The sequence below is a fragment of the Micrasema longulum genome, unplaced genomic scaffold, assembly GCF_059751315.1.
Source record: "Micrasema longulum isolate JH-2025_06_02 unplaced genomic scaffold, ASM5975131v1 h1tg003545l, whole genome shotgun sequence".
NCBI lineage: Eukaryota > Metazoa > Arthropoda > Insecta > Trichoptera > Brachycentridae > Micrasema > Micrasema longulum.
This window is the reverse complement of record NW_028280591.1, coordinates 39709-64832: the sequence shown is the minus strand read 5'-3', so window position 1 is coordinate 64832 and position 25124 is coordinate 39709. Positions and strand designations below refer to the sequence as shown.

At 33.8% G+C, this 25124-nt stretch overlaps 1 protein-coding gene and 1 long non-coding RNA gene across 2 annotated transcripts in view; one reads left to right on the top strand and one right to left on the bottom strand.

Annotated features, from left to right (window-relative positions):
- Positions 1-24555, bottom strand: part of LOC148270718 (patched domain-containing protein 3-like) — a 30343-nt gene extending 5788 nt beyond the window's left edge. Inside the window, exon 1 of the mRNA XM_088242268.1 lies at positions 22658-24555. Coding sequence (XP_088098394.1) covers positions 22658-24499 — 1842 coding nt within the window. The 5' untranslated portion in view covers positions 24500-24555. The remainder of the gene's footprint in view (positions 1-22657) is intronic.
- On the top strand, positions 1732-4557 carry LOC148270719 (uncharacterized). The gene is made up of 2 exons (XR_015825303.1): positions 1732-2318; positions 2998-4557. It is a non-coding gene; the product is annotated as an uncharacterized LOC148270719 (long non-coding RNA).
- Positions 24556-25124: the final 569 nt, after the last annotated feature.

The following is a 25124-nucleotide window of genomic DNA, read 5'->3' as shown; positions in this document are numbered from 1 at the left end:
TTTATTCCAAAGAATGTAACTCTCAATCTGATAGTATATATTAAATTTAGTAAGGCTAAAATGTGATTACATGAACGTTTGTAAATAAAAAATATCACATTTTCCAGTGCCTTCATTCTGTAAACAGAACCCGAGATGCTAGAAGTTTGTTATTTCGATAAAAACTTAATTGCATGATGGTGCAAAATTACAAATTGATGTTATATTTTTTACGTTATGTACATAATATAATGACGTAATTTTTTGAGGATCTCTGAAACATAAGATGCATGATTTTAGTGTTTTTTTTTACATGCTTCTCCAATTTTGAGTTGATAGATAATAAATGCCTTCAGTACCCAAATAAAAAAATTACTGAAAAGCAAAAAAAAAAATGTGTCGCCCATGTCAAAGTAAAAAAAAAAAACCAGTCTTCCTCTTCAGAAAAGGTCATATTAAAGATTCTCAAAACAAATTTGTACATAATATTATACTAAATACATGGCAAAATAAGAAAATTAAAATGTTTTTTTTTTAAATATGCAGGTGATGGCAATATACTAATTATTTTTTTTTTTCATAAAAATGCGACGTAATTAGCATACATTATGTTATGTTGAGGCTACGACCAATTGCAAAGACAACTTAAAAAAAAACATATCAACAATTTAATTAGCTAAGTGGCGACATTATCGAGTCTTTTTTTAAAAATCAAAAACTTTGTTCCAAAAACGGAAAAAATTATAATGTATGAAGCCTTTGTAAAAACTAAAATATGTTATACGCAACTACTATGGGGAGCAGGATATCAAAATGACATAAACAAACTACAAAGACAACAAAATAAAATATTAAAGTTAGTATATGACCTTCCCTATCTAACTGCAACTAGAGAACTTTTTAAACAAACTAAGCAATTAAATATAACTTAACTTTTTCAACTAGAATCATTTAAATTTATCAATAAATTAGCCACTAATGTAATTGTAGACGAAGAACTAAAACTTGTAAAAAATTGTAGTCAACATGGACATAATACGAGAATATCAAGACGAATACCACACACAACTTTCTAAAACAAGACAAGGACAATTAAGACTAATGAACCAGGGACTGTATACAATAAACTACCAGACAAAATTAAACAAAAGACTCGGACAAACTTTTCAAAAGATGTAAAAAATATTATTTTGAACAACAGAGTATGAATAAAAAATGTTTATTTTATTTTTTTGTAAAATGAATGTAATAATCCGTAAGGGTTTATAAATAAATTTTCAAATTTTAAAAAATGTAAATATATTTCTGGGTTATGATATCTTTCAGGATTTTCACGATTTTTTTCGGGCGATTCCCGATTTCCCCCCCTAAACTTAGGAGGAAGTTCAATGCTTTGGGAAATCGAATAGAAAAAACGTTTCCTTACACGCGGTAAAAATTAGGGCATTCAATTCTCGAAAATGTATGGAAAAAATAACTAAAAACTTTGAATAAAAATGAGATACTTTAAAACGTCACCGGTTCTCGCAAGCAATCAATCAATTATATCTTTGTTATGTGTTGTGATAGATTTCTGGTTTCCGGGTGGTCATTTTTTTTCAACGTTTAGTCTACTTTGACAGCTACGGGTTCTACTTTTAAATGTCAGCACAACTCACCGAGGACAACTACTCGTGACGTCACGGGCGGAGTGATTTCAAAATTATAAAACTTTAAAACATCATAGCGATGATAATACGACACATAAAAATATTTTTTGAATTTTTCGGCTTAGTTTGATAGTCTTTTAATTTTTTTTTTTAAAACCACCGAACTTCCTCATTGCCAATTATTTGGAAGATTCTTACCTTTGCGGTCCATTTCTAAAACGGATTTGATTTTAAAAAGTCCATTAAAATTTGAAAAGACTTTTAGAAACTTATTGATAAATCTTTTGTGAATTCATAATATCAATTATGATAGCGGGCAGTTCCTGTTACCTTTATAATATAATAACACGACATGATAATGGCGGGTAATAACATTGTTATCATAATTTGTGTTACCTATGCATTTGTTTAATGACGTTTCTTTTTCCTACCTACACGATAATAACTTTGACTTCCGTAATACGCTATGATGATACTACACAGATGGCTCTAAGGTGACTCAATTTTAAATATTTTTTTCCATGTACTGTATAACGCCTATATGTACCTAAGGTCAATTTATTTATAGTGACTTTTATACGAGTACAAGTACCTACCCAGTAAGAATAAAGTACCCTATTAAAATCGACTCGCATTCCAGACCAGGAGCTCAATCACAGATGGCTATCGACATGCTAAAAAACGTGCTAAGTATTTGAGCGATCACCACGAACAATCATGAACACGCTGAAGTTAAAGCGGTCGCGTTGCAAAACGAAATTCAACTTCGGTCAGTTCAAGAGGATTGGTTGAATCTCGCACAGGAACTTATCTATGGCGTTTTGCAACGCGACCGCTTTAACTTCAGCGTGTTCATGATTGTTCGTGGTGATTGCTCAAATACTTAGCACGTTTTTTAGCATGTCGATAGCCATCTGTGATTGAGCTCCAGGAGCTCAATCACAGATGGCTATCGACATGCTAAAAAACGTGCTAAGTATTTGAGCGATCACCACGAACAATCATGAACACGCTGAAGTTAAAGCGGTCGCATTGCAAAACGCCATAGATAAGTTCCGTATCCGTAGTCCGTGGTCAAACGTCAAATCAAAAAAGTCAACACCCGTGTAATCTCGTGCCGGTTTGTTATTTCGTTTTCAAGTTACAAACAATTACTATGGCGACTGCTTTTCTTAACATTTGGCTTGCCGACCGCCGGCTAAATGCATCGAGAAAAATTGAAAGAAGGCGTGTGCGAGATTCAACCAATCCTCTTGAACTGACCGAAGTTGAATTTCGTTTTGCAACGCGACCGCGATAACTTCAGCGTGTTCATGATTGTTCGTGGTGATCACTCAAATACTTAGCACGTTTTTTAGCATGTCGATAGCCATCTGTGATTGAGCTCCAGACACGCAAACGTACGACAATAGAATTGTGTGTTCCCTTTGTAGAATCGAAACGAATTCGACATGAATGTGGTTTATCTACATTCTACATTTTATTTGTACTATCTACATATTTCATTCACAGGGTGAAATCACAGACTGACTTTTATAAACCCGGGGCTCAATCACAAATAACTATCGACGTGCTATAATATGCGACGTGATAACAATTTCTCACCACGGTTTTTTATCGTATTCGCGATCACAATGGAACATCCGTGAACACCTAATATTAAATGTCAAAATATTTACGTTTCGCGACGGATAATCCTGCTGCGCAATCACATATTTGAATTTCACCGATGTAAATATGGAAAATATTTTTATTTATTATTTATCATGCTATTTATTGCATTTAGCCGGCGGCAGCGGTTGGCAAGCCAAATGTCAAAAAAAGCAGCCGCCATAGTAATTGCAATTTCATTTTCACTTTTTTAGATACTCCTTACGTTTTTGCAAATGCAATAAATTGTATTTTTTTTATAGTAAACGCTGATTTTTCACCAGTGAACTGTATTTATTTACGAAGAAAACAAAAAACACGCGTTAACTTATGAATGCGATAATTTAAGCATGTTCATTGTGATCGCTCAAATACTTAGCACGTTTTTAAGCACGTCGATAGTTATTTGTGATTGAGCTACCGGCATTCTCGTTTTTGTTTTTAAAAGATAAAAATATTGTCGTTTTTAAAAACCACGCATTTGCAATGCAGTTCATTTTCCGCGTGAAGATAAGTACATGCAATATAAGTTGCACACTCAATGTAAGTAAGTTCTGTGGATCTGTTTGTGTTAAATTTAGATAAAAATATTGCCGTTTTTAAAAACCACGCATTTATTATCATTTATTTTCCGCGTGAAGATTAGCACATTCAATGTATCTATTCTTTGGATATGCATGTGATCTCGTAAAACAAAAAAATCAGAACTGATAAAAACTGAAACAACAGTCAATTATGATACCTATATGTCTCATCTGTTTCATTCCACAAGTGATATTTTACAAATTTCAAACGTCAAATCGTGGGTTAATTACTAAAACTAGACAAACCATGATCCATTCCAATCATATTATGATATTTTGAATGCATGACTTGTCTATTTGCACTACTCATTGGGAAGGATACAAAGTTTTTAGAGGTTAACTAAAAAAATGCCGATGTTGAAGCATTGAGGTATATAACTAGAGTAAAACTCTCCTCAGACCGGTCATAACATATGGTGCCGAATGCTGGGTTATGACCAAAAGAGATGAAAATATGGTATTAGTATTCGAAAGAAAAATATTGAGGAAGATATTTGGTGCTGTCAACCAAAACGGAGTGTGGAGGAGACGGTTTAATCATGAATTAGAGGCACTGTATGACGAACCCAACATTGCACAATTCATCGAAATAAGAAGATTACAATGGTTGAGCCGTGTGCACAGAATGAATGATAACCGCACCCCAAAAAAGATTGTTTATACTTTATACCACTCCGGAAGGCAGACGAAGCAGAGGCAGACCAAAATTAAGTTGGCTGGATAATGTGAAAAGTGACATTAGAGCGATTGGCCTGACGAACTGGAGAAGAGCCGCGGGGTGCAGGGACGAATGGAGACAACTTCTGGCGGAGGCCAGGGCCCACAACGGGCTGTAGCGCCACAGATGATGAATCATGAGCGTTCGAAATATGGTCCCTCAACCTGCGGCCAATTGGCATGTATTTGTTAGAACGAACTTTAGTCTGTTGCGAGTTGCGAGCAGTCCCTGGCTAATTTCAAACTTTTGTCTCCTCGCAATTACTAAAATGCTTATACAGAGTGTTCTTTAAACCCTGTCATATCCGAAACCACAATGATCAGTATGGGCAAGAAGACATATAAGCAAATTAAAAAAATTTTTAGAACCAAGATTTAAAAAAAACAAATATTAAAAAAAACAAATGGTTGCTTACTTCTGCAGGGGAGAAGTGAGGGGAGCGCAGCGCAGTATCAGACTCCCCCCTCTCCGATCCTCGTTTCTCCACTGCAGAAGTAAGCAACCATTTGATTTTTTAAATTTTATTCGTTCTAAAAAAATAATTTAATGTGCCAATATGTCTTCTTGCTCATACTGATCATCGTGGTTTCGGATGTGACAGGTCTTAATGAACACCCTGTTTGTACACTAAGATACTGCACAAATCGATCTGGAAAAGCGATGGTAAAACCTTTCACCAGAAATTAATGGTTTTATCTTAGTCAATACTTTATTAAAATGGTTATTTTAATGTTAAAACACCCCTTATTTATATGTGACCGCATTAGGCGTGCGTTATCTCCTGTCTCTGTAATGCTCAGTTAGTCAGGCGTATAGTGAAACGATAAACAAAGGTGACGCGTATGCGGAAGGGAGCGACATAATGAATAGAACTTACAGTAGACCGATGTAAACAGTCCGCGCTTTTTATTGTACTACGTGTTTTGACTCTTGCTCCCTCCACTGGTTATTCCCTTTCTTTTGGGGACGACATTTTAGCTCGGATTTATATGGAGTGTCCTCTCTATACATTGTATCTCATTTATTTATTTTATTTATTTAATGCACAAAATACACAATTTTACATAGACACAATTATATGTTTTTTTATGTCCCGACTTGTTAGGAAATTCCGTGTTAAGTCGGGACTCTTCGATATATAAATCAAAAATATTTATTTACATATTAAAACAATATACAGGTAATCAAAAAAAATATGCAAAATAATCAAAACAATATACAAAATAGTAATAGAAAAATAAAATTTAAAAAAATTTATAATACATGTTGAAAATGGAATCAAAAGTTATATAATAATACGTATGACAGTGATGACATACACATATACGATATACGTATATGGATAATAATGAAAACAGCAGCGATGTTATGCATTTATTCCCGAAGCAATCTCATACAGTGGTCTCTACCCCTCGATACAATCCAGTTATGGATCTTCATCTTAAATATAGACGTTGTTTTGGAGAACTTAATATGTTCATCCAAGACGTTGAACACTCTTGGAGCTATATATGAAAAGTGTCTCCGAGCAAACATCGTACGCGTTCTCGGTATTAAGTAGTTTAGGTTACGCGAAAACCTCGTACGGGCATTCTGTTGGGACCTCCTTCCGTAGTCGCCTGACCAGAAAACTGTCAATACATTTTTGATATAGATTTGACGAATATCAAGAACTTTTAACAATTGAAATAATGGTTCAGATGGGTAGGTCGGAGGGCACCGAAACTTGTGTGAAACATCATTGTTTTGAATGTACCATTTGTGAAATTAGCATTTAGTTTTTCTTTTTTTATGTTATTTAGTTTCTTTTGTATACGAATTTGTATTTGATAATCTGCAAACTTATTTTTGGTAGATATTGTCATAATTGGGTTACATCATTTTAAAATGTTCCATTACGCACATTACACAAAAGCGCGTTTGAAATACTTTATATTATTTTACGTGTATTTCAGAGAAGTTTTTTCATCCCAAGTATTCATTGATTGATTTAGTGTTTATTTTGTAGAACTCGTATTTAAACTTATAATATAATAAATCAAACACTGATTTAAGTCTACTGAACACTTAATTTTATTTTTACAAATATAAAAACAAAATTATCATGACACTTTTTTTCGCCTGGTTAGGGTATTTTCAAACGAATGTGAAGATTAGATAGATTGAATGTTTTTATGTAGTTATATAATTCAAGGTACTTAAGTAAAAAATAATCTTATGAACTATAGAACAAAAACAACAACAACAAACCATCACGCCGCTTCCTCTACATTCCATGCCGTCTTCTCATGCCGCACGCCGATTATTCCTACTCTTGACATATCCATCTTCAAGTATTTGATAGACTTGATTGTGCCGTGTCTTTCTCGGTCTTCCTTGTTTTCTGCATCCATCAACATTCGCATCGAAGATCCTTTTTGCCGTTCTTTCGCCGTCCATTCGCTCTACATGTCAAAACCAACGCAGCACCCCTTTCTTGATTCTGTCGATAATGCATGTCTCAGCCTTACACAGTTCACGGATCTCGACATTCGCCTAAGGGATCGCATTTCGACAGCATTTAACATACTTTCGCCATTATTTTTCCATGTAACTATAGCATGTACATTAATCATAATTGTGGGAAAAACCAATAGTTAAGGGCAAGGCTAAGTGTGAATTTAGGTAATTATATTTGAAAAATAAAGTGTTCAGTAGACTCAAATCAGTGTTTGATTTCTCATATGAAATATTAAATAAAATAAATAAAAAAGCAACCTTTTTTTTACCACTTTTTTTTCTACCGACCGGTTTCAAAGCTACACAAGCTTCTTTATCAAGGTATAATTAACCAACTCTATCCCATTTTATTTTAACAATATTGTAGCGGGGTTATATTCCATGAAATAATATTAAAACACCACTTGAGAGATTGTTATAAAAAGTATATTGTCTGGTTCAACTTAATACAACGAACAAACTATACACAAATGAAATACAATAGAAATAAGGGTCGGCGTACTGTATCACAAAAAATGTCAATTGTCTTTTATGGGGGTAGATCTCGGTACTACCGGGAAGTAAACAAAAGGTTCTTACTCACTACAGTAATACACCTATGACGGGGTAGGTATATACTCGGTTCACCAGATAAGGTGGAGGGTGCTAATAAAGTGTTCCTCACAGGGGAGGCGCTTTATCAGACTTCACAGCTCACTGGGAGACGAGAAGGTTCAGCTGTTCAGGTTTAATGTTCCTCGTTAGGAAATCTGTTACTGTTGAATCGGCTCAAGGCACATTCTGCCTGTCGTTGGTCCAGCATCCCTTAATATAGGGGCTAAGAGACGGCGTAGGAGACATAATTATGAAAATAAACTATGTAATTTCGAAAATAAATAATGATATCCCCTCCCGCGTATCCTCAATAAATACCCAAGTAAGTTTAATCCTAGCAATGCAACCCCCAGCTGAAGAAGGCCGAATACTAAAAACCCCAAAAAAGGCCCATACTCAGATTCAATTGCAAATAAAACCCTCCGTAGGCTCCCCCTAAAAGCTACATGTGCCCTCACAGCAAACATCAACGCCTCCCTGAGGCTCCATCCCTTCCCCTCCCTATTAAAACTCCCCGACGTGATCACCACCCCCAAACTCGGAAAGAACCCGCTCAAAACCGAAAACCACCGTCCATAAGCCTTCTCCCATGCCTAGGAAAAGTCCTAGAAAAATCATCCTTTCAAGATGTAAATCCCCGACCGAGTAACTCAAAACTATCCCCGACTTCCAACAAAAACACTCCACCTACCACCAACTCCTTCGTGTCGTAAAAATCATCGCCAACGGGTTTAAAGCCCAAAAAATTATGGGACTCCTCTCCATCGACGTAAGTAAAGTGTTTGATAAAGTCTGGCATAACGGTCTCTTGTATAAGATGTACTCATTAGAATAACCCCTTCTTCGTGATTCTCCTCATATCCAAATTCCTTCAGAGTCAAACTAAACGGCGAGTATTCTACCGTAAGAATATTAACAGCAGAAGTCCCCCGAGGCTAGATTTTATCCCCAATCCTATTCAATATATCAATAGGAATACTCAAGTGACATGCCACCCTCCATCGATTATAAACTCTCAAAAGCCCAATTTGAAAGCCATTATATCAAAGCCAAAGTGATAAACAATGACTTCTTCTTTGACGTTTGGCTTTAACTCCTCTCTACTCTCTACCCCCCGACCCGGCTTTCGACTCGACTTCACTTCACTTCGCTTGACACCTTCGCTTGACACCTGGACTTGCATTTTGGACTCTCCGTACGGATTCCTGACCACGGCGAATCGGACCTTCTGCGGCCTTAACGAGACGCAACTGGATCGCCTAGCCTCCGCTGACTTACAACCAGCGGACCGGGCCGTGTGTTCCAGTGACTACAGCGGAACCACGACACGACGCGCGACGCCGCGCCAATTTATTGTAAATACTAAAATTATCAGTGATACATTTCCATATACGTGACCTTTTGGCTTTGTGCAACAAAAACACAACGTTGATTTAAAAATAGTAATAATAATTTACACATTGTATGTGACAAGATACGTAATACTTAGATACCAAAAATACAAACATAACCGTTTTTTTCAATTTGTTGCAATAGAGAGGGAAAACATTTTTAAGAAGGGAATATGGAAGTCTAGGGATTTACAGGACTTATGACTTGTCATTGGCTGGTTTAAGTGGCCACTTCACACACATTAAACATTCACATTTCCTCAACTCCTCCACCTGAAGCTGAAACCTTTATCAGGTGGGTGAGATTCATCCGGCTGAACCAATTCACCTACTAGGCAATGCCCGAAAACAATTTTCCAATTTTTATACTTCTTTTTTTACCAGGTAGTTAATTCAAAAATGTTTTGAGTATGTCCAAATGTATGCAGACTGGCTGGATTATTAGGGAGTTATTCATATTTAAATTTGTGTAGGTGAATCGGTACCGCCGGATGAATCTCACCCACAGGATAAAGGTTTCAGCCCTTTTACTTCACAAAAGTCAACAGATGGAAGAGAAAATGTGGGTGTTTTACTGTTGTGCTCTGTACTATACATATCTCGCGTACTACTCATTATATATATATATATATTTAATACAAAGGAATGCTCTAATTTCCCGTAACACTGATCACAGATCACATAAACTATTGTCTATTTAAGTAATCGTTCGTATAGCTCAAAAAACTTGCGTGCAAAATATCATATTATTATCATTTATCCCACAGGAACAAAACATAAAATCTATCCCATTTCCCTATCTACTTGTATGTATTTTTAGTCCAATTTATCATCTGTTCTGTGAGTTGTTTTACTGATTACACCACATGGCCAGGAACCTTATGCCTGAAATATGTGACATTTCGTCGCCCACTCGACAATAGTCGATTGGGCATCTCGATTTCTTTGTCATAATGCTATTCTTGTAAACCCTTCGCCAATTTAATTACAAAGACGAATAAGAAAGTGGCAACACTAACACATCCATATTTATCTACGGTACGGCTCTCCTGGTCTCCTCCACACGTAAACCTTTATTCTTTCTTGTCAGACTTCTTCCGTTGAATATTTTGTGTATGGAATATTATGAAATGGTTTGACTTCGTGAGGAATGAAGTAATCAGAGAACGGACGCAGCAAACTCAGGTGACAACTGTCATCAAGCGGAGGCGATACGTTTGGCTTGGCCATGTGCTGTGAATGCCTCCTGAGAGCTTTACCCACGCTTGCCTACTTTACAAGGCATCGGGTTCTCGACGTCCTGGACGTCCACTGCTGACTGTTCGTCGGCAGTTCATGTCAAAACTACGGGACGCAAACCTGACTTGGGAGGATGCACAGGAGCTGGCAGCTGACAGAGATGCTTGGAGGATCTTTAAGGACACCATATGCTCCAACTAGGGAGTGGACATGGAATAATAATGAAAAATAAAAAGTATTATGAAAAAAATTAAAGAAAATGTTTTACTGAGACACTGCAACATTTATAATTATTATTTGCCTTTGACCTAACACACATGTACATGTTATTAGAAATATTTCATATTTATTTAATGGATTTTATTTAATGGATTTTAAAAACACATTGTATAATATCTCAAATACGTATTTTGACATTGACGAGCGATAAAAAAATGAAATCATGTTTCTAGTGAAACTCAATTTGATAATGGATTAAAAATAAGTCCAGTTATATTTGTTGCACATTTGTTGATACGTCAACATCATAACATTGATCAGTGTTGTAAATTTTAAGTTGAAATACAACAAAAATACCTACTCGTCATTCAAACATGAATCCCGAGTTTTACAAGAAGGAAGTTTGACATCTGAAGTTACGATGTCGCATTCGATTGTCAATGTCGAGTGCTTTCGGGTACTCGAGATAAAGTCGATTGGTTTTCGGTCGACTGCATTCGTATGGGTAGTTCAAGAATGCTGTCACTCGTCGAATTACGGAAGTCGCATACTATTCTAAAGACGAATTAGTCCAGCATAAGGCCCCAGAGACTTAAATACTAATTGCAATGAAACTTCGATATTACATAATATTAGCAAGACAAAAATTCAATTATTTTTGTAGAATAACCGACAAAGCAACTGAAAAATTACACAAATATTTTGATGTTGTAGTAAAAATTTAAAATCGTTTTACTTAAAATGCAAAAAATGGTTTTGTTTCATGTAATAGCCGTATCTATGTCAATTTTGCAAAGATTATTCACAATTTTCTTAATTATGTTTTACGCTAAAAGAATAAATCAAGAGTACTTGAGTGTAGTAACACCAGGAAAAACTTATAAATAATATATTCATGACAAACAATATAAGCACTTATCAAGAGAGTTTTCAAAAACCAGAATATGAGTTTGGCGTATGAAACCTGTAGATTTAGGAGAGAAATATTAGAACGCGTTGTAATAAATTTATCTCAAACCTAAGAATAACAATTTCTCAATCGCTAAATCATTGCGTAAATTACATCATGACAATCGTTCATTTTACAGTATGTATAGAAATCACATTGAATCACTCCAGCATCGCTTGCTTCGAAAAGTAGCGTGGATGCTTGGACTGGAGAGAGGCAATTATTCTTATGCTGATATTAGAGTCGATGTTAAATATTTCTAGTCTACAAAAACGTAGAACTAATATTGATACATATATATGTTCGGCATTTTAAATGGTATAATCGATGATCCATCATTACTGGGACAAGTAAAATTCCATATTCCGACTCGTAGGTTGAGAAACAATAAAGTGCTGTTCATCGATCAGCATAGAACAAACTATTGCCTTAATTCTCGACGCGTCTGACAAGATCTGGACTTTTTTGGTTTAAGTTACCAGCGATTTGAACGAGCACTAAATAAATAGTCCAGTTTTTGTCTTGATGTCCCTTATGTTTGTCAATGCTTCTTTTCTTTTTTTAAAAATGTTTTTAACGATTCTTTTATTGTATTTTTTTTTTTATTACTTCTTTTACTTTATTTTATAATATGTTTTTTTTTCTCTTTCTACTCGGTATTTTGCTATGTTTTTTTTCTTTCTTTAAATATGCTTTTTGCCATACAACTTACATTCATTTTTTTATTATGACTTTAAATATGTTTCTTACTATGTATTCTGTTTTTATTTCGCATTTTACTGAGTTTCAAAATATTTTTATAGACATATTTATATATTTTAATAGTTTTTACTATGTTTTCACTGCATTTATTACATTGTTTATATTATTTTTTTGCTACGTTTATTTACTACATTTTTACTATGTTTTTACTACATTTTTATTATGTTTTTACTACATTTTTACTATGTTTTTACTACAATTTTACTATGTTTTTATTACATTTTACTTTGTTTTTACTAAATTTTTTACCATGTTTTTACTCCATTTTTTACTTTGTTTTTCACTTTGTCCTGTATCTTTATAACTGTTTCTTTATATTGATTACTGTTTTTTATATTTTTTTGACTGTCTTAGAACGGGGTAAATAACCCTAGTTAGACAGTCAAAGCAACTTTGAGTAAATTATAATTTTGTGGATGTAATATAATGATAATAAATAAATAAATAAATATAAAACCTATAAATTGTATAAATGGACAATGTCCGTTAATAAATAATAAAATAAGATATATATTAGCAGAAAGAGTGGAAACACGTAAAAGTGTACTTGTGTATTTTTTTTATACAAAAAAATATTTTTAAAGTGCGTACAACATAATGAAATTATAAACATTAAAGGGATGTTCAAATATAAAATTTGTTGTAATGGCTGTTGTTTTCTTTAAATAAATAAATATATTTTTGGTATTTGAGAGGGGTTTTCGGGCTGTATCGGACATCGCTGCTCGTATGGCAAAAAAGACGGAATGCGGCGGCAAATACCGATCATTTAAAACATCATCAAACCTAGCGGCCCTTGTTGGGGCTCTTAGGCGGAGACGATTTCTACACGAGGAAAAATGTTCGACTGAGCGCTGGGAAATCCTTAGACCTTGATGGCAGCTGAAGCTTCGCGAATCATCGCTAGGGCTACACGCGGCGCTTTAACCAGAACGGCCGGCACCGATGTTTTTACAAGTTTTTCTATATGTTAGTTTTCTTGCTTATTTCGGCTAGTAGTCTCGATTTTTTAATCTAATAAGCTTCCCCTTTAATAAAGTCGGTTAATTATGTCACTTGCGGGGGCAGACGTTAGAATATCGAGACTCTAGCCATAAATATGTATAGGATTATGAGATACTAGGCCTCACTGAATCCCACTAAAACGTGTGTCACCCTTTTAATCGGTATGTAGGATCTTTTTCCGTGTTATTTATGTATTAATTGGGACATGGGGATAATGCCTACATACTTTATTTTTATATAAAATGTATACCGAGGGTGTTATATGACTTTAAAAGTACTGATGTAAAAACAAAATATAAAAATGTCCAGCCAATGAGAGAGCGTCCTACGCGTTAATCCGGGGCAGCCCGACCCCCTCTCACTGTCTCCTGCGGCTTATGTATGCTGTCCCGTACCCTGTCCGACAGCGACACGGTGCAAATAATTTAATAAAACTTGTGTGTTTTTTTGTGAATAAAGTTGTGTATAAATCAAGACTAAGCGTGTTTTATTGGAATTACGCCTTCTCCGCCTTCGACTCCACTGCCTGCCCTTCTTGGAGGATATCACCGCCGACCCAGCCAGAGAAGCCTATCTCATCCGAGATAGCCGGACTACAGCAGCTACAGAGCCACCCTTATCTACATTTCAACTATACACACGGCGAGGTGTCGTGTATAATAACCACATGCACTATTATCTAATGTGTAAAATGTTTTATTTTTATGCACATAACCAAGCGTAATAGGTAAGTATACGTTCAAATCGTCGAATAACTGGCAAGATACGCTTCTTATAATTCTTAGTATGAGGATATTTGGCAAAGATCGTGATTTAATTTACAAGTAGATTAACTTAATAATATCTTGAGAGTTTTCAAGGTGTTATTATTATGCACCTTGGATAAACCACGGAAGTCAGATTGAACGAAATGTTCAGGGAACAATTTTGTGATTATGCAATTTCCAAAACATTGTAACTTTTGCACCAAATGAGATAATTTCAATCTTTAAAGTACTTTCAATGTAAAAAAAAATATCTCGATTATTATTAAGTACATTTTGAAATAGCGTATCTGGGACTACTGATCTGTTTTGCGTTAAAACAAAGTGGACTACAGATTTTTTTTGGACTACAAAGTGGAATTCGGCGTTTTATTCGCGTTTAAAATAGCTTATTATGTTTATTTCTGCATTTTTAACTTCAAAACGGCAAAAAGTGGTCTCCCGCGTTTTATTGTCTAAGGTGCATGAAAATGAATTTCAACTATTCTAAATGCAGTATTTTGCAAACAAGAAATGTACGTACTTCAATGTTGGTATAAATATTCGTACTATTTAATACAATTTTCAGATAATATCATATTATATCAAATAAATATGCCACAAAAGTTTTAAATTGCGCATTATACAATTTAACCAAAGCTATTTAAAAAGGAACTCATTGACATCATCATCATTCCCTTTCCGCACCGAATGAAAACATAATAAAATAAATAAAACAACTATGTTTTTAACAGCTATTTTTTTATTATTTTTTTCCACCGACCGGTTTCAAAGCAAACAAGCTTCTTCGTCAAGGTTTACGTGATTAATGAATTCTTTCCTATTTTATTTTTATCATGTTTACTAAATACTACACGTGGAGCCAATAAATCAAGTCTTTTTTTCCTTACAAGGGTAATAATTTGGTATCAATATTTTCGAAAATTTTGACTAAAAGACTAAAAGAAATATTGTTTATTTGGTTACTAATTAGTTTTTTCTTATTATGAATCGCTTTTTTAATTTCTAAGTTTTCGAATTTTAATATTTTATTTTTAACATGAAGTTTTAGTCCCAACACTTATGTAAGGAAGTGAAACATGGAACTGGCAGAGGAAGGATGAAAGCCGAGTGAACGCGGTTGAAATGCGATCTCTTAGACGAATGTGTGGGAAATCAATGTGTGACAGGGTTACGAATGATGAAATCAGGCGAAAGTGTAAATCTGAGTCAAGTATAATTGATAAGATTAAGAAAGGGTCTCTGAGATGGTTTGGTCACGTAGAACGAATGGACGACGAAAGAATGGTAAAACAAGTATATATGGCGAAAAGTGAGACGAGGACGACCAAGGAAGACGTGGCATGATCAGATAAACCAAAATCTTAAGTCTGGTCATGTCAAAAGCAGACAGAACCGAAGGGCATGTATGACAAGATGTATAAATGTGGAAGAGGCTAGGATTGTATGCCAGGATAGACGTGTGTGGCGGTCCATTCTCTCTGCCTACCCCTACGGGGAAATGGCGTGATGGTAGTAGTAGTAGTAATAACATGAAGTACTTTTAATCCAGTGTCTTTATTGAAGTTATGATTATTTTCTATGAGATGGTTTGCGAATTCAGAAAAAAATCTAAATAAAACATTATAATATAAGAACCTCAAGTGTTCTTTTACTCTAATATTAAAGTTTCTTTTAGTTTTTCCAATATAGATTGAATCGCAATCATTACAATTGAATTGGTACATGGCAGATTTATTGTATTTATGGACTTTGTCTATGTGATTTTTTAGCAATGTTCCTGTAAAATGGAAAACATAATATGCAAAAAGAAAAAGAATAACAACAGGTCACCCCGCCGTCGAGAGAGTACAAAACCCCACAAAACTATCTATCACAAAGACCGATTATTGCTTTTGACATTTTCAAGTGTTTATTAAAATTGATGACAACGGTCTTCAATTTTTCCACCCACCAACATTCGGATCGTAAATAATTTTAGCCGTTCTTTTGTTCAATCGCTCTTCATGTCAAAGCAATCAGACTTTCACAATTTCGTTGATAATGCCAGTCTCCGCATTGCATTCTACACGAATCCCGACATCACTGATCGCAGATATTTTTACAAAACATTCACCTAAGAAAACATAATAAAGAAATATCACATGCTTCGAATACTGATATAAATATATATTAAATGGATTTAGAAAAACTAATTGAATTTTCAAAATCAATATGGATATTGTGGAGAAAAGTTTTCATACAAAACTGATAATAATAAAAAACAAAATATTAAAAAATGTATCCCTTCAAAAACGCATCATGTTTGGCTTGGATAATTGAACGTAGTTATGCAGAAAGCGGCCAGCCATAAAGAGTGAAACTGAGATAATGGCATCTTTGTGAAAAGAGTGAATAAACAAATCTACACAACAGTTAAAATGTTTTTGACTTTAACAAATGATAGACAATGAATATATTAGTTTTTTTATATTACAAACAAGAATTGTATTATGTATTTGACTAGTTTTAAAAATTTTAAAAATTCGTTAAGATTTTTCTAGTGCTGTGGGTGTTTTCTGCAAATTGAGAAATGCCGTTTTTGTGATGGACACCATTTTCAAAGGGTGATGAAAACAATTTTTTGTATAAAAGCGGTCTTACTGTTTTTAGCAGGACATAGAATTGACCTTACTGCACCCGATAACAATAATATCTTTTTTTTTTCAAAATTATGGACTGGCTGCTTTCTGCATAACTACGTTCAATTGTGACTTCAAAATTAGTGACGATGTTCTATTTAAATTTAAACGGCCACAAACATAGTTCAAAAATTTACCCGAATCGTGACGTATTAGGGGCGTGGCCAATGCAATGGACCGTTTTCACGGGAATTTAAAATTATAAATTTTAAAATATTTTTATACTAGGTATTAATAAATCGGCCTCGTGGTGTTAGGGTCAGCGCGTTCGCCTGCCATGCAAGAGGTCTCGGGTTCGATTCCCGACATGGTTGATTTGAAACATTGATTTAAAAAGATGTTTTCACACTAGAATATTTCATAGTGCCTTGACTGGTACCTGAAGCGTAAGACTGATCATCTTACCTTCATGTAACAAAAATTATCAAGATATGCCGCGATTGGTGTACCAATACAGTGCCCTATGCACCATCAGATGCGGAAAGGGAATGATGATGATTAATAAGTCGTAAAAAAATCATTTCTCGACAGTATTTCATAGACACCTATTAATTTAAAATTGCAAAAAAAACGTGATATTTTCCTATTTAGCCTACTGTTATTGTTTTTCTAAATCTATACTTATTTCGTCTGTAAAGTAAATCGTCAAAAATTAACCCCGCGCGGCGCGACGCCGACGCTCGCTCATGGGAATTAAGCGTCGGCGTCGGTAATATAATAATATCCGAGTACTTTTGGTATTTGAGAAATTGTCCATACAACTTTCGGTATATCAAATTTCGTTTAATCTTTTAAGTACACCAAAGCATATTTTTATTTATTTACTAAACATCTAAATAGGTTCTTGAAAAGTATATTTCTGTCCTCGTATAAATGTTTTATTACAGTACCGATACCTACTAATGTTATTATCGTTTTGAATTAAAAATATATCCACCGGACATCCGCGTGGGTTTGAAATAAAATGTCCATAAAATAAATAAAAAATAGCGCTAGGAAATAAAATATACTATCATTTTCACTATAAAATAAAATGTCTATAAAACCTATGTTTTTTATGAGTGCAAAAAACTGTCGGCCATTTGAAAAATAATAATGTCCATTTAGTCTTCTTTGTGACGTTTCGGCTATTCGGGAAAACGGCGTGTGCGTTGTTTGTTTTTATAAAAGGCGTACTTCTAAAAAAGGCCTATTATTTACTAAATGAGTACATGAAAGACAGCAGTATATGGAACTGACAATAATATTTTATTTGTGTTAATTTATTTGATTATTTTTAGAATGTGCAGTTATTTATTGAAACCCGACTATCTCTTTGTGTTGTTTTGTTTATTCATAAATATATTGACTTTCAATAATGTAATAAAATATGTAATGTTTTTCAAGTAAAATTATTATTAATTTAGGTTAAGTATGAATAATCGAAGCAATTTATAAGAACCTGCTGGCGAGTTGTATGTATACAACTCAGCAGGACTTTAGTTTTAAGACTATTATGTAAATATTTTTGAAAAATAAATAAATTATAAAAAAAGCGTGTAAAATACATTGAAGAAAAATTAAATAATAATAAAAATTTTAAAAATAATAAAAAATTCATATACGTATTTTTATCTGTATTCGTAGTATGTGATATTTCCCTGTTCTTCTGTCTGTCGACTTAAGTCAATATATATATTTATTAATTTAATATATTCAATATAAATGACAGGCGCCATGGCACAGTTGGTCAGACGGCTAACTGTGTACTGTGTTACGCAGACATTCACCAGTCTGCCCTTGTTTAAACGTCCACATTTCATCAACTCTTCCATCTGTTGACTTTTGTGTTAAATCGGGTAATTAAACCAGCCATTGACAATAACTGTAAATGCCTAGACTTCCATATCCCTTCTCAAAATGATTTTACTTTCTTATAATATAAGAAATCAGACATTGATTTGAGTCTACTGAACACTTTATTTTATTTTTACAAATATAAAATAAAGTGTTCAGTAGACTCAAATCAGTGTTTGATTTCTTCTATTATAAGTTTAAATATGGAGTTCTACAAAATAAACACCAAATAAATCAATCAATTTTACTTTCTGTTGCAATCAAAACGATTGTAATTTATAAGCTAATCGACTGAGATAACAATTATGGGAAGATTACGAAATGTAATAGATATAAAGAGTACTGTTCTTACATAAAAAACAATAATATGTCCTCACATATATAACTGTTCTTCTATTCTTTGTTTATGTAATGAAAGAGAAATTAATAATAAACAAATTCTTCAAAATAAGGCGATAAGGATTATACTCAATTGAAATATGTATTCTAATGTAGAAAGAATGCACAAAAAAATTGGCTTTCTCATCGTAAAGCAGCAAATTAAATACAATGTAGCAATATTTATACATAAAATAATTAAGGAAATGAATAAAATAAAAACAATAATAAAATTTAACCAACAATGTCATACATATAAAACGAGGGATAAAAAACGGTAAGATGAGGAGAAAAACAGAATCTCAAAACTTATCGTACCAGGGATTAAAGCTGTACAATGAGTTACCTGAACAAATAAATGAGATTGAAAAGATCAAAATATTTTTAATTAATTTGAAAAAATATGTTATTGAGAAATTTTGATAATAAATTGTAATAGTATTAAAAGTTTATTTATTTATTTATTTATTTATTTATTTATTTACGGACAAAGTCCATTATAAACATTACAATTAAAAGAAATTTTTACAAAGGAATAAAAAAATATAAGGAACAGAAATAAGCAGCAAAGACAGATGATAGATTTTTTAGATTAAGTAAAAAGCATAGGCTAACTATTATATTAGTTCTTAAGATGTTATGAACTAACTTAATAAAGCATAAATAAATTAATGTGTATTTTTACCAACAATTAACTTTACCAGCGGCAACGTATGTATGATTGCACTTTCGACAAATTACAATAGTGTTGTGGCATTTTTATTCTTTCGATTTTCGATACTGATTTTCCAATATTGAAGAATTTTCAGTCAGATGAAGTGAATAGAAATGGGTTTAATTAATACTGCTATAAATAGTTTTCTTTTAACCCCACAAGTTATATTCACCTCGTAAGATATTTGTGGTATTTAAAAAGTAGTTAGTTAATTAATTATATTTAATAATTCAACAAAAAATTCATACATTCAATTTAAATTAGGTCTACCTGTGTGAGAAATAAATTATAAATCCCTGATGACTAATTTGAATTTACTATTACTGTCAAGCAGGAGGACAATAAATTACCTCTTGTTTATTCATAAATTATTAAATAATAAAAAAGATTGCCCAGAACTGTTAACTTTAATAAACTTTCATATTACACATAGACCAACAAGACTAAATTTTTTGTTTTATAGTCATCATCATGGTTCTAATTATTCATTGAATTCGTTGAATTCAATAATTATTTGCATGCAGCGAGTTGCAAATCGATACGGTACTGATTTAGATTTATTTTACACCACGCCGCTGATGATCAAGTCCTGTATTTTGAAAAAGAATTAACAATTAAAAATTCAAATAATGATTAGTTCTTCACTTTTATTTTTAACTCTTTACTCTTGTGTGTATAATTATATTTAAAATTTATTATTGTTTAGTATTAATATTTATATAAACCATGAAGTAATCTTTCATTTTAAAGCACTTGCTTTTTCTTTTTTTTTCTCTTTTTTTTCTTCTCTTCCTCTGTTTTAAAACGGCTGTTTTCTTTAATTTACCTTTCTTTTACATAGATAAATATTTATTTTTGTTACAGATATAATATTTATTTTTTACATATACTATTTACTATTGTATACTTTTCTCGATATTTTTGTTCTTTTTTTTAAATATTATGTTATTTTTTGTTGTATTTTTTTTACTGGTTTTGTTGTAATTATATTAAAGGTTCATGGAACCGTAAATAAATACAGATTGAGCCAAAAATAATACAAAAGAAAAAGTTATATGCCTCCCACAATAATTAATGAAATATATTTAATAATGTTTTTAAAGTTAATATGTAAGAGAAACAATATTTATTTCGATTAATATATCGTTATTGAATATTTTTATATCGCATTACATAAGGTAGATGTGTTGGAGTGCAAACAAATTAAATCAATCGTATCCTTATAATAGACACAATAATATTCGATATTCAATAAAGTAATGTCGATATTGTAACTAGTTAAATTATAGTACCGGAATTACGCCACTATTTTGACGCCTACAATAATGAAGTACATATGCCATTTTTTCCCTACACTCAGCTGTCATTATTTACTGAACTTAATGAGCGTGCAAACATCAAAAGTGCCATCATCGTTGCCTCTGGTATAGCTGCTGGAGATAATTGTATTTTTGTGGTTTAATAACACATAATAATTAAGTCTTATATAGCTATACAACTATTACTCGTTACTTACGATCACGATTCATGAGTCATCATAATTATTATGATGACAAAAAATCAGTCCCATTCAACTGGCTATTTTTAAAACAAAACTGATTACAGAATTTGAGTTTGTCCAAATGTTTGTAGACAAAATACTAGATTTCACCCCCTCGGGAGTCAATTGTTTATTTCACGAGGAACTTCAGCTCTAGAGTAAATTGGATACAAAAAAAATTCTTTCGCGCGGTAAAAATTAGAGCATTAAATGACACTGCAAAGGCCCTTAAAAATGTACGATTTAAAAAATATTTTTTTAATCGAACTACTTTGAACGACGTCACTAGTGCATATGAATCAACCAATGATAACAGAGTTGTGGAAGATTTCCGGTTTACTTACCGTCAATGGACAAATCGGCAGAACTGACCGAGAAGAAGCGAAATACGAAACTTAAAAAAAAACATAGCGCAGATAATACGAAACATAAAAAAAAATAATTCGGCTTATTTTAATAGTCTATTAACAAATAAAATTATAATTCTTATTGTGCCAGAAGAGTTAGAAAAATATTCATCGAATTTGGTTTGAACTTTGACTATTAAAATTGAGTTAAACACCGTCGTACATTATATAAATATCATCACACAAAAAACCAAATTCCCAAATTCTTTTGTGTTTTAGTTTTTTTAACTAAATATGTATTTAATGTATAATTTACACTTAAGGGGAAAAGGATTGTATTTAGTGTAAGTTTAGTGTATTAATAAATATAAATAACTTCTACAAAATCTAACCCTTAAATTAAAATGCGAAAATATTATTTCTAACGCACAGAGACTCCGATAAAAATATTTTGCAACTATATTAAACTAGTGTATATTGTATTAAAATTACTATCACAGAGATTCATTGAAGATGCTATTCATAAAATATAAATAAATACGAGATCTCTATAATAATTATGTACACACCTATATAATAATATCAATTTAATAGTAGGAGTCGTTTCTAAAAGAAACACACCCCGATCGCTACCATTCATATCGTTCGTATTAAAACGCAGAGTTATGCAATATCACAGTCACTGTGTTATGTTGCAAGTATTTATCCGATTAATAGATTTATTGCGAATTGGTTCATACAATTACGGTGCATACAAATCTTTAATAACATTTGCCTATGTGTGCGCAATATAAATATATCATATAAAACAGTTTTACATAAAATATTTGTTTGTTTAGCTGGTTCATCAATATTAACATTAGAATGGGCTATTGAATATTCTCACGCCCCGGAATTAATTTAGTAAATCAAAATGAAATAATGTCTAGAATTAAATACCTATAGTAAAATTCCAAATCAATTGACCGACAATGCTGTAATATGGTTAGATTCTTTGTCATTTGATTTCAAATTGTCCAATTCTCTAATATCAACTGCATCTTTTTCTGGGTCCGCTGACTTTACTGTATCATGTTCGTCGGAATAACCTTGTGGGCCGATAATACTAAGGACTACGGGGAGGAATATTATGCCGTGAAATAATCCGAACCCTATTACCAGGAGGAATATCTTAAAGAACGACGTAAAGATGTAGGAGTCGGACATGCACAGGACAGAAACAGCGAGGAAGGTAGAACCGCCTCCGTAGAGCACGGCGGCTCCGATGGACGTCACCGTGAGGAAGGCCCTGTCCTGCCGCGAGCCCTGCACGGTGAGGAACGTGTGGCCCACGTGCGCCGCATAGTCCACACACAGCCCCACGGCTAGCTCCAACCCCACGCACGACACCACGTCCACAGTCAGCCCCCAGCGCTGCATCATTCCGCACACGTTCACCATGGTCAGCAAGACGCACGCCAGTATCCACAGGCACATCTGGACATTCGTTATCAACACAACGGTACACGCCATCACGCAAATCAAGGCGAGTTCCAGATTTCTCTCGACCTCCAAGGCTATCACCTCGTCCGTGACCCAGTTCGCGAATATCTTAGCCCAAACTATGGCCAGTCTATCTCCGGTGGTGAAGTTTGCTTCCTTGACGAGATTTTTCACTCTGTGCATAGCGGGCAAATAAACTTTTGGTCCCGGAAATCTTTTGAATCGAAACTCTACGCTCGATACTTTAATCGGGGGAGCCGGCTGTCCACATTTTAGATCTCCGGCGAATCTAAATTTAGACTGATACATTGCTCCGGAAGGACTAAAAAGAAATTTGGAAATATATAAATTCCATTCGTCTTCGGAAAGCTGATGAATTTTGACATCCTTATGGAATTGTAATAAAATGTAGTCTCTGAGAGATGTTGTCCAGGTATCTATGTTATTTACGATATTTCTTTCTGATTGTAATTCATCGATTAAATTATATAGTTTTGGTAGTTCTTGGGTATAATTAATAGCTCCAATAAACACACTTCCTTCATTGCCTATATCAGGGTAGTACACTTCTCGCTCGTTATAATACTTTTTATAGTATGTGTTTTCCGGGACAAACCAAATTGGATCAAATCGTTGTTCCAATCGCAGCAATGATTCCAAACTGAATCCAGTTATCCCCAGCGTAAAAAGAATAACTAATATTTTAACAGGAGTCGTAAACACAAATTTGGAATAAAAGGCGTTTAAAGCGTGTTGGGATATAGATTTTTGGGTTTGCTTTTGAGGTGTAAAATTTGGATGGCTAATACAGAAGAGAGCTCCGTTCCGTTTTGCGTGCATTCTTCGCACATCCAAGACAAAGATAGCCACATAAAAAGTAACAGAAAACACGAACACAAATGTCACAGCCGCTGCAGCGTAAAAACAATACGCTTGTAGAGACGGTAAAATGGTAATGGAACCAACGAGAAAAGCTACAACATCAGTAAAGGACGTTATAACAATAGAGACACCGGCGTGTTGGAGCATCAGGCCGATCTGTTTAGATAGAGGGAGTTGTCGTTCCGTCTCGGTGAGTTGGTCCCAACAGGCCTTCATAACGAACATGTCATCTATTCCGAGGGACATTATTAGGAAGGGTAGCGATGTGTGAACCGGTCCGTAAGGTACTCCCAAAAGTGAACACAGTCCACACGAAACAACTAGAGCCATACCGATACACAATAATCCCACACATCCAATAATAAGTCTTATTTCAACCCAGTTAAATTTGGACATAATTATTTGAATATAAATTATCATCATAATTATTCCAAACACGAGCTTATCGATATCTTGGAACATCGTCGTTCCACTTATATCTCCATAGCTCCTTCCAGCTTCGTAGAACAATTTCATATTCGGTACTTCAATATCGTGAGAACTCCTATCGAGGATCTTTAGGTACTGTTCTTCCCAAGCCAGGGCTGATTTACTAACCCAGGATTCAGTCCCAGCCTGGTTTCCAGTTATGTCCATGTCGGTGCTTGAAAAGTTAACGTGCACGAACCATGTTAATAGTATGGATTTTGCTGATATAACTTTACCATCTCGATCTCTTTCAATCCCTCCTAAAGAGCTTGTGTAGTCCGTGTGATGTCCTGATACTGGACTTACTGTAGTCGTATTGATTGTTTCGATAACTTCGTGCAGTTGTAAATTTGAAATATCCGTATCGTTTAATTTCCACAAATCTAATAAATTTGTTTGTAAACACCCCATTTCAAAACTTTTAATAATGTTGCAATATAAATCAGAGGGAATATCCACACTAGGGTCGAATATTTTTGTAGCAAAATTTGGAACTCCGTTATCCGTGGAAAGATCGTTCTCAAACATCGTGAAAATATCATCGAAAAATATAGACGAATTGGAAGAGGAAACCCGTCGTTTTCTACGACTCAAACCCGGGGTATGGACCATGGGAACTTTAAAACATATATCATCCCATGTGTACTCCGTATCGTCAATATGGGCTTTCATATCATTAATTTCATTGGAAATCTTCGCCAGTCGGGCGAGAACTCTAGGCTCCAGAACATTGGGGGCTACAGCCAGGATATACTGCGGTCTGTAGCCTATCTTGAATTCGTTAATTAGCCAC